Below are 11,787 nucleotides of genomic sequence, written 5' to 3' on the forward strand. Positions count from 1 at the left end.
GGAAAAGGAGGATAAACCAGAATCAATCAGATATGGCTGGTGTTGGGAGTATTACTAAGCTTAGATCCGTCATTAATGTTTCTTTTGATCATTAATATGGGCTGCAAAACCTATTGGACTTTGAATTTAAGGTGCAACAGGTTATCATACATTATTAAAATATATAGGGGACATTACGTAAGGAGAATTGAAATTTCCAAATATATCTTAAGATTAGATACCTTATATGAGAGATTGAGAGATCAGAACATTCAAAATCTTCAATTTAGGTACCATAGCTGAAACTCATTTTACCATTTTCATGAATGACTGTATGCATGATGCTTGTGCCCAGTATCAAGGTTCAACTACAAACTTTTTATTGCCTTTTTTCTTAGCACCCTTCATTTTTAAAAAGAATCTGATGGACGTTAAATTTTAAGCGAATCGTCCACGCTAAAATTTTAATGTCACGCTTCTCTGTATGTACTATGTGGCAAAGGGGGAATTGCACTGAAAAACACTGTAGGAAAAGCTAGCTTCAAAATAGTGAGGAATACTTTCACTATTCCAGCACTATACTACTACTGTTGTTGTGATTATTATTATTATCCCGTACCACAAGAAGGAAAACACGAGACATGAGGGCCCTAAAAGGTCGAAACACGAAAACATGCGTAAGCAAAAACTAAAGTAACAACAGTTAAAAGGTATATGAAGGGAAGAATTCCACGTGGTTGTGGAAATTCAACAGTAATGAAGGTTTGAGCCAAGTAGCCAAAAATAAAAAGCACTAGAAAGGTATAAATGGACTTTAGTACTCAAACAAGGTCACAAGCAAAGGTACGAGAAACACGATAAGACCGAAAAAAAGAAAGAAACGTACACCTAGGGAGCTACATGGGCTTGTAATGCTAATGCAACACAAGGTTTTGCACTTTCCCTAGTGGATAATGCTGAACCTTTTCTCCCCATTATTAAGGGAGTTAGGGAAACACCCCACATGCAAAATTTGAGACCTAATAGGTTAGCCTTTTTATTTACCTTTCTTAAGTCGGCCAAACCATCTGAGCCCATATAATTTAATAGCCTTTTTTTATTTTCCTTTTTTATAAAATAATAAGGTGACAACCTTTCAGTGTGCTCTAGTTTACCTCGAGTGATCCCACTTTGCTATTTTTTCATTGTGCCTGAAACTCGAAAGTATGCAGTGAATTGACCTTGACCCATTGTTAATGCTAGACTAAATTGTCCCAGCACTCACCTAGCAGTTTAATAGTGATAGCAAGTGCGTGATTGAAACATGTAAAACAATTTAGTCAATTTAGAAGGCTTTTTCCTCATTGCTTCTTCCCCTTTGATTATTATGTCTAACAACAATGATTTGCATCCCCATTCAAAACAGGTGGAGCACTTAAAGATAATATTAATTAGAAGTACATGATTGTCACATTAACTTCCCCGCATCTATGGCCACATTAGTCTAATCCCACCTTCATATAGCTAGAGAAAGGAGATGTTTGTCCTCCAAAAGTGTGCTAACTGATATATGATCCCACTTATTAACTGTGAACGTAAGAAATAACTAAAGAAAAACAAAATTAATGCCAGCCAAATTTGACTTTAATTTGCCATTTTTCATTGTCCTTTAAACAAACCACTCAATTGGACTTGTCTTGGTCCAAAAATGAAGAAAAATACTCACGGAAAGCACTCAGCAATTAGCCTTACTTTTCTTTGAAAAATGACAATAATTATTATAATCACTGTTTTTTTTTTTTGGCGTGTATGTAAAAGATATTTTAACCGACACTCAAATTATCTTTTCAAAGGTAGAAATTATCTGAGTAAAATATTATTTATTTTTTCAACAAATGCCTTTTATTATATAATCAAAATTTAAATCTTAATCAACATCCTTAAGACACTTAAATATTTATTAACTTTGTCAAACTTTGTTGATGCTATTCAATCTTTTTGTTTCCTTTATTTCAAGATTATTAGGATATGTTATTTTGAGAAATGTTTTTTATATTTGCTTTTAATTATAAACTTGTAACATTATTTATTTTAAAAATTATGCATAAAACAGTTTAAAAAATTACAAATTCTTATACAAATCTTTAAAAAAAATGTAACATATTTATAAAAAATAAAAAATATTTTCCCAAATCAAACACTCAGTTAAATTAGCTATCATTTTCCTTCTTCAAGTTTGTCTTTGTCTCTTCTCTGTGCTATTTGTGGCCTGTCTTTTAAACTTGAAAATGCAAACTGAGAGAGAATTTGCACGTCTAAACAACGTTTAGTTAAATACACTAAGCAATACTGAACATGCGCGAAACTTGCATGACATTTCGTACCTATCAAATTTCCTGCATAATCCCAATTACACAGTTTTGGTGATTTAATTATTTAATAAAGAATAACCAAGTTTTTTCTTGTCGTATCTGCCAAATGAGAAAACACTAACACTAGTGCAATTGCATTGATAAGTCAGCTAACCCATTACAGTTCACTTTTCCTTAACAAGACGTGGAGAAATAAGAGTCACTTGTGCATTATTTCCTTTAAGATCGTATCACTAGCAAAATGCCCATTTGGAATGAAAGCTGCTAATAAATTTCCTCGAAGTGTGAACTCAACAGTTGAAAGATGTTGTGAAGTTTCAATGCGATGAGATTCCTTCGAGACACTTTTATAGTCAAAGTATTTGGTGTTTGTTTTAATAGGTGGAAGTCACATTTTGTTGAATCATTTTTATATAATGTTTTTAGAAATTTGGAAGGAATGCAAAATTCAAAATTTTCAAATCTTAACATAACGCACGTCTTCATCTATATATAACAAATATTTAGCATATCTTTATTTCATCTATCTTTCATTTATCATATAAAGTACCAAAATGACACATACGCCAAGACAAAATAAACTGGGTGATTATATTATCAAATTCAATAAGATAAATTTTACTTTTTCTAGTAAAGTACTTTTAATTAACTATACATATAAAAATAGTTAAAGTTAATTAATTTTTTATTTAAAAACAATTATCTTCATTTAATATTGTTAAATCTAATCCATTATTAATATTTACTCTTCTTTTTTTTAATTTAAGCTTTTACCAACTCAATTTATTAAAGATAAATAAAAAAACATATACATAAATATTTATATAAAAAATACCTAATAAAAAAAACTCTAAAGTATTTTTAAAAAAAGCCTATAAAAAGGATCTGAAACAAAAATATAATTTAATAGTAAAATAACAAAAGTGAGTTGAAACTATATAACTAGAATTAAGTGATTTTTGTGATAAAAATGTATCCCACAGTTTATGGAGTAAATTATATTAACATTCTTGAAGGTTTGCCTAGATCGTACTTACCTTTAACTCTTATCTGAAATTGACCTAAAATTTACATTGTGTTTAAAAATTCCAAAACAAGTGTACTTCTCTTTCGAGGCAAAAAAGTCTTTGTGTTTTTAATCAACAATTACTTTGCTATTTCTTTAATCGAATTTCCCCGGAGGTGAGTGTGAATTAAACAAATTGTACTAAAAGTTTCATGTAATCCAACTTAGCACGATCAATGACAGTTTCACTATACCTTAATTGAGTAAGTTAAGCTTATAAAATCACCTTTTATTTGGCCTAAATTCTTTTCTAGTTTATATAAATATCTGTTATAAAATTGGTAAAATTCGAAAACCATAAATTTAGGATTAGACTAAAATAAAATTTAAATGTCAAACAAATAGCCATAGTTGAAAATAGAATCCAATTTATGTAACTTTAAAAAACCTTGATTCATTAAAATAATCATTATATAAACAGTTTGAAATTTGTCAAATAGATTGGTCAAAGGCACAAGTTTTTCCATAGTTGTATTTGATAACTAATGAAATTAAAAATAAATTATATTTAGTAAGCTACAATTATCCATAAAATACTCATAATATAAGTAAAAAAATTTATCCATAAAATAAATTTATGGTCTAAATATAAGTAATTATTATATATGAATTCAGTTGTAAATCACATTATTTATTCTTATATAACATATTTATTATGGGCTAATTTTAGATTAGTTAATTTACAAGATTTTTTCAATTAAAAATCTTTTTGTTGTTAGACAAAAAAATGATATTAGGGAAACTTTTCTAAGAAAAAAATGTTGATTTCTATTAAGTTTATAGGTGCTCATGTCTGACAAGGTTAAAAAAAAATTTCAGAAGCATAAATTAATTTTTTTTTAGTTTTTATTTGAATTTAATTTACTTTATTTTGATTCATTTCATTTTCTACAAGTCTTTATCAATAAATTTATTCAAACTAATTCATATATTATAATTAAGAAATGATCATAAATATTTTTAAAATATTGATTAAAAATAGAATGTATAAAAATATTATCAACGAACTTTTTTTATCTATGTTTCATCTCCCAAGGCACTTCTAAGGTATAATTGCAGCTAGCTTCCTTACCCAATCAAAAATATGGATGTGAAAACACAGAAACATGTAACAAAATATTAGCCAACATATTTCCCAGCTGAAGATCCACCAATGCATGTTTTGCAATGTAATATGTATTATTTTATCTTATTAGACAATTTAGCATTTCTTATTTACTAAATTTTGGATAAAAAAAATCAAACTCAAATTATATTTTTTTCAGTTGATGGTTAAAAAATAATTGTTATCATGAAACAAAAACTATGTCATACATACAAAATTAATTGCAAGCTTAAGTTATATTATATAGTTTATACTTTCAATTAATAATTATTATATATCTGGGCAATCGCAAAATAATAAGGATACCTTTAGTTTATTTATTTAAAAAATGCAAGTTCTGAATGCATAAAACATTATCATCTCAGTTAATTGTGTTTTGAAAAGTTATTTTTATATCTTAAAATAATTCATTTAGAATAATTATCACCCTTTTCATGTGTATAACCTTTTTTGTGTGGATAACACGTTTTAAAATACACTCGCTTCAGTAACTAAAAAACAAATGCAGCTCCCGATTATTTAGTACCCCAAAATAAAATCAGCTTTCCTCGTATTATTGAACTTTGGCTTGTTTTCTTTATGTCGCTATCCCAAAATGTGCATTCACTAAAGTCCCAAATTACAACCACAAAAGGAAACAGAATCAAATTGAGAGAGAGAGTTATCATTATAAAGGTCAACTTAGAGAAACCAACACATTATCTCACTAGTACTTCTATTTTTTTTATTTTTAAACAGTGGCACCCTTTGTATTTAAACTTACATAAATTAAGCATCAATCAACCAAAAAAATTAGTAAATTAAAATAAATTATCAAATATCTTGAGAATTGCTCTTATTCAATTAGTGTAGTCACCACTTTGGGAAAAGAAACAGTAAAGATCATGTATGGTTGAAGAGAGCAGAACAAAATAGAATTCGGTGCGATTGAATGATAAATTATCTTTATTTTGAACAATGAGAAGTATATAATTTTAAAAAAATTATTGAACATCTACTCCTTTCAATTAAAATAAAGTTAGGTTCGAAACTAGTTCAACTCATTTTCTTTTGTTAATTTTATGACATTAATTTCAATTCTTAAAATTTAGGATAGGAAATAAAAAATAATTGTTATTAAAAATATATTATATAAAAATATATAAATTTAATTAATTTTTTTAACATATGTAACATTACATGTGATAAAAATTATATCATAATTTTTTAATAAAAATTGCAAAATTTAATGTAATTAAATGTATTAACAATACTAAATGTTAAAATTTGCAATATAAATTTATTATATACATGTTTTTATGATGTGCAATATTGTACAAGTTAGAAAATTAAAATTTCATAAATATTTTTATGATAAATTTTATTATATTTAAATATGTAAAATTAATCTAAAGATAAAATTAACAAAATCATAATTTTATAACCAATAAGTCCTTTTTTTATCTTTATGTCAAGTAATATATAATATTTTATAAGAAATAATAATGATATTTTCATACTTGTTTTATTTTATATAACTAATATTCACACATATTATTTTTATTAATTTTTTAACATGTGTAATATTACACATCATAAAAAGTTATATAAAATAAATTTTTATTAATAATTATAAAATTCAATATAATGATATTATTAAATGTTACAACTTTTAATAAAAAAATAATTTATTAATTTTTTATTGTATGTAATATTGTATAGGTTAAAAAATATTTTTTATATCTATTTATCACATCATTTATTACAATCCTTTTTTTTATATTTATATTTCTCTTACATTTATTTTGCATAAAAATGTGTGAAAATGTATTTATTATACAATAAATATCAAGAATATAAAACAAAAAAAATTAATTGAAACATTGATAGTATAAAAAGTTCTATAGCATTGTCTAATTATCAATTATTAGATTGTTAAAAATCATTAACTTTGACAGTAATTGTTTTAAAAATATACTTAATAAAATAAAACTCAAACAATGTACGGTGAAACGAATATTCTTCCTTTATAATGTTTTTCAACCAGTAAAAAGGGTGGATGTGCTAAAATTGCTGCTTGCCCTTGCCCCCAAACTCAGACAATGCGCGTCTTCAGATTTTGGTTGAAAAACCTTTATAGCATGATTTAGAAACTGATATTTAAACTATGATTTGAAGATTCTAAGCAAAATTAAAATATTAGCGGTATTTTAACTAGTTAATCAAATAGTGGGTGGTCTCTGAGTTGAATGTGTTTTTATTGCAAGTCCAATCCAAATTGTCATATAATAAAATTGAAGCATCCCAATTCATTTGCATAAACGTCGAGAAGAAAAGTTTGGGGGAAGTTACAGTCAAATTCCTTTAGTATTCTCCCAGCCATGGAAAAATAAAAAAGCCCTCGAACATTCATGCGTACACGGAAGACAGCCTATGTCCCATGATGAATCTATATGTCCAAGTAATGTCTTTTTATCCCATGGATGAATTAAGAGTGCATCAAAAAGGCTAATTGCCTATATTAGGAGACTTACATTCACACTTAATGGGCACCATTTGATTCCCACTACCCTCAATAAGAAAGATACTAGGAACCCGATAAAGGCTATGATAAGGTCCCCCACCTGCGGGCATATTATCAAGGACATAAAAATGTAGTCTAACAAAGGTTCTTTAAGAAAAGCTTCTGGACATGCACAATCTCAAATGGATATTCGGATTCACCTATGAACCCACACAACAATATTTTCCTCTTGCATGCTCTTCAATATTGCAAGTCTAAATCCAATTCCATACCAAAATAACACCAGAAATTGAACTCGGCTCCTTTAGAAAGCCACTTTCATTTTGCCATTTATACAATTAAGAAAGAGGGGGATATAGATATACTTTCTTTTACAATAAAAAATTCACATTTCCCTCATTGCTTGTATAAACTAATTAGAAGTTTTATTCTAATTTTTAGTTCAAGTTAAAATTAACAGTTAGAACTCTCTAGGATCAACAAAAACAGAGAATCCAGGAGGAGATTTTGTCCAATCACCAACGGAACCATCGCTGTAATCTTCTCCAAGTCTCTTAATGCACCACAAATCCTCTTCACAAGAAAGCATCTTCCAGTGTGGAATCCCGAACCGAAGCGGCTCGTGGCTGGAAACTTCTGTAGCCACCACTTTGCAACCACCATCTTTGGCGAGGTTATGTGCGAATCCACATAAAACTCTCACCATCTTCACCCCCTCGGGGCCCTCACCTCCCAGCCCATACAGGAAGTGAAACCCAAACGGCTGAAAGAAATTGGGGATAGAAGGCAAGCCGAGCCAGGGCATGGCTCGGTCCAACATGCGGGTGGTTTTGGCAAGGGTCCGCTTCACGCGCGACGCGCCCCTCACCTGGAGCGTGAACACATCCTTGCAGTTCCACACACTGAGTACGGCCCAGGAGTGAGGTGGGTCCGACAGAAAGCGGTCTGAACCGGGCCACGTGTCGGTTGAGTAGGAGCCGCGCGGAACGGCTAGGAAGGTGCCGAGGCTGAGTTTGTTGTTGAGGACTGAGTCGACGTCGCGCGGGAAGAACTCAGTTGTGGCGAATCGGTTACGGTAGAGCAATTCGGCGTCGTTTGGGGTGAGTCGGATGATGGTGACTTTGGAAGAGGTCTTTACTCGGTGAGCGAAAACGGGGTTGACGAGGATAGAGGGGGTACGGAACTTAGAGTAGCCGCATTTGTCGGTGAATAGCTTAACGGATGCTACGTTGTCCTTTTCCGTTGCCATGTAAGCATACTCGGCTCCATTGTCCCTGAACCATTTCTCCATCCTCTGGACCAGTTTCAACCCTATTCCCATTCTCCTGCACGAGCACACAGGGAATTAAAAACCAAGGCACACTTAGGACATAAGCAGTAGAATGAAGTGGTTAATTAAGAATTAGAAATACCTGTGATGGGGAGAAACGCGGAGGCCTAATATGTAGGCGAGTTTGGTGTATATGGGGAGTTGTTTGGAAGTGGGTTGGGTGTTGGTTTTTCCATGCCTGTGGAGCTTCTTTCCGCACGTAACGGTTTTTATGCAACCCCTTATCATTCCCACTGTGTCTTCACCTATCTCCGCCACCTGATGCAGACAAATTAAGGGCGAAACATGATTGCTTTGTTTTGTTTAATTTATGTGAGAAGAGTTAAAAAGTTGGTGAGAAAGACTGTTGTGTTACTGTGTGGAATAGTTTGAAGAGTGAAGAAGACTCACTCACTCACAGTCACTGGTGATGGATGATAGAATAGAAAATAAAAAAGAAAAAGACATTGATTATTAGATGGGAATATAATAGAATACCAGCATGAGGAAAGTAGGTGAGTTGCGGACCCTGCAAATTGGGTCACCGTGGAGGTCGGTGAAGAGGGAAAGCTTTCCACTGGGTCCAACCTCACATATTCTTTCAACAGCTTCCACTCTTTCTCTGTCTTTATTTGGGTCGAATTCTCTCACAGTCACAACCACCATAATGCCCAATTCTTCTCCCATATCAGCCAAGGAAAAAGGGAGATGGATGGATGGATGGTGTGAAGGTGGGCTGGCTTTATATAGAGGGGACCGGGTTAAAGGTTATGATATGAGAGTGAGTAAAATTGCAGCTTTTTCGAGACTCATTAACGTGGCCTATATATGACTATGTAACCTAAGCTTGGGAGGCTTCGACAAAAGCAGAGGCTGAGTGTTACATAACTAGTAACGCGATCACTGTCTCGCACCAATTAGGAAAATTAAATATAAAAGAAAAGGGTGTGATTGTTAACAAGATAGAGCCAACGATTTCATCGTCTCATCTTCGCTTGTGGTACAAATCCTAATCATCTAATGGGCCTTTAAATACCTGATCTTTTCAGCTTTTCTATTTGCTGTTTTATTTTTTCTTTTTAATTACACACTCTCTCTCTTCAGAATCCTCACCACTTCCTGTATTTAATTCCTGGGGTTTAATTTTAAATAATTTAAGAATATGTCTCTATCTGTTCGCCCTTTCCTTTATTTGGGTTTCTCTCTCTACCCCTGATTCTTTCTTGGCTAAAGTTTCCTAATAATGAAGGAAATAAATGAATTTAACAAAAGTAATAATGAGCAGAAAAAGTGAGGGAAGAGAGAAAGGAAAGAGGAAATGGCGGCTATGGCTGCGCAGTCCTGTGGAGGTGTTTTGTTTTCCCCTTAAATTGGTTTTAATCGTTTATTTTATTTTTAAATGGAAATAAAGGCTTCCCATCTCTCCCCATTCATAACCATTACCTTTTACACTCTCTCCCCCTCCCTCCCTTCTCCGGTCCCATGATGTACATCCACTGTTATCATGTGGGATGGGATGCACATGCATATTTCATGTGGCAAAGGGATATCATATTATCCATCCCCCCCATTTTCCATTTCATTCAAATTCAACAGTAACAGGCTTTTACATCTTCACTGTCCAGTTAAGATCTTACAAATAAAATATTAGTTATAATAATATCTTATTTTAATTATTTAATTATAATCAAAGACAGCTGTGATTATTCTCTTAACCGTAACTGTAATTGCATGCAAAGAATACACCTCAGCATAATTATGAGCATACGGTCCATGTTTCTGAGCAATTGTTGGATATCCATAATACTGTAAACTCAAACAACAATGGATGAGTCTTATCTGTCATTGTAATACCAGTGCTACAAAAATGGCAGAGTGGTGAAACCGCTGCGTTACCTTTTCAGCTCTCAGTCCTCACTGCAACTTTCGTTACTCAGTGCTGTCACCACTGACTGGGGAGTTTTGGGTGAAATAAAAAATATTTATTATTTTATTTCACAATTTAATAATACTTTTATTTACATTACTTATTCTATTTTATATTTTTTCCTTTTTATTATAGAATTTTTGTAAATACACTAAACGAGAATCACACCACTCATTAACAATTTAAGTCTTTTTATATTAATAAATAATGTAATATTATTGCATTTAAAAATTATTATAGTAGATTAAGTTTAACTTAATAATGATAGTTTCTGTTAAAAATTTATTTACTAGATTTTTATATTTTTATATTTTTATATAATAAATACTTTTTTAGTAAAATTTTATTATATTTCATGCTTAAATTTAATAAAATTGTAAATTTATCATAATTTTGTTAGATTTATTAAACTTAGCTTTTAAAATTAAATTTAAGCATTAACAAATAGTAAATTTTATTTATAAATATATTTTATGCTAAATTATAAAAATATGATATTTATATTTTTAAATTTAAATGGTTGAAGTTAACATTTTTTGTAATTTTCATATTTTCAAAGTTAGTATGAAATTTTTTACCTAATTACTATTTTATACACCTTACTTAATATTAGTTAAAACCTCTATCCTTTTACTTTAATTTTTGTCTTTATTAATGATATAGAATATTATTTATAAAAAATATAAGATAATAAACTATAATTTCCTTCAGTTCACAACATTTGTCGAGTATAATGATCATTAATATCATGCTAAACATCCACTGGTAAGTTGTAACTGACTGCTCAGTGTCGTCAATCATGTGCAGCCAAGATTTTATGCATATTTTAAATTTGTTTAATATTATAGAAGATTAAAAATTATATATAATAAATATTTATGCAAAATAAAAAATAAATTTAATTTAATGGACTAATATAATTAAAATTTATATTTTTTAATAAAATATTAGTATATAAAATTTAATATTACACAAATTAAAAGAATTATTTGATAAAAAACGTGAGTTAAGAAAAAAAAAAACAGAGATATTTTTCTACACAGGCAGCAACCCTACTGATTTCCATGGTTATCCTAAACTTGTACTAGACACAGCTAGTACTGGTACGAGATAGGTCCATGCCACACATTCAATTAAAATAATATATTTTATGCAATTTTAAAGTGTACGTAACCACATATTTATTGTTTGAGTTATGATAAATAATTAAAAAAAGAGAAGTATAATGCATGATTCGGTAGAATGAATAAATAAATAAAAGTATAGTATTATTTATTATTTTAATAACAGTTTTTATATGAATTTAAGACTATATAATAAAATAATAATAAATAATATTTTTAATAACAATTATAGTAGTGTTTATTATTATGAATGCATTAAATTTTATAATTTAAAATATGTCATATAAATATTCTTATTTATATATCATTAAATATATATTAAAGAACATTTAAACAAACCTATAGTGGCCTTTTTCTTATTTTAACGAAAAAATAATATTAAAGTATACATGAGTAAAATACTAAATGAAATCAATGAAAATT

At 29.7% G+C, this 11,787-nt stretch overlaps 1 protein-coding gene across 1 annotated transcript; it reads right to left on the reverse strand.

Moving 5' to 3' along the window:
* Positions 1-7,464: 7,464 nt before the first annotated feature.
* LOC113860041 (probable N-acetyltransferase HLS1) lies at positions 7,465-9,000 on the reverse strand. The gene is made up of 3 exons (XM_027492666.1): positions 8,812-9,000; positions 8,417-8,592; positions 7,465-8,329 (listed from the first exon to the last, which is right to left on the reverse strand). The coding sequence occupies exons 1-3, from the start codon at positions 8,998-9,000 to the stop codon at positions 7,465-7,467; spliced, it is 1,230 nt and encodes a 409-aa protein (XP_027348467.1).
* Positions 9,001-11,787: the final 2,787 nt, after the last annotated feature.

This window comes from Abrus precatorius, unplaced genomic scaffold (assembly GCF_003935025.1).
Source record: "Abrus precatorius isolate BTA unplaced genomic scaffold, Abrus_2018 Scaffold2, whole genome shotgun sequence".
Taxonomy (NCBI): domain Eukaryota; kingdom Viridiplantae; phylum Streptophyta; class Magnoliopsida; order Fabales; family Fabaceae; genus Abrus; species Abrus precatorius.

Bases quoted from the DNA above. Each gene is read 5' to 3' on its own strand.
- LOC113860041 (XM_027492666.1), bottom strand. From the start codon at position 9,000: ATGGGAGAAGAATTGGGCATTATGGTGGTTGTGACTGTGAGAGAATTC. The intron at 8,593-8,811 runs GTATTCTATTAT...TGTCTGCATCAG, and splicing joins CACCTACTTTCCTCATGCTG to GTGGCGGAGATAGGTGAAGA. The intron at 8,330-8,416 runs GTATTTCTAATT...GTGCTCGTGCAG, and splicing joins CGCGTTTCTCCCCATCACAG to GAGAATGGGAATAGGGTTGA.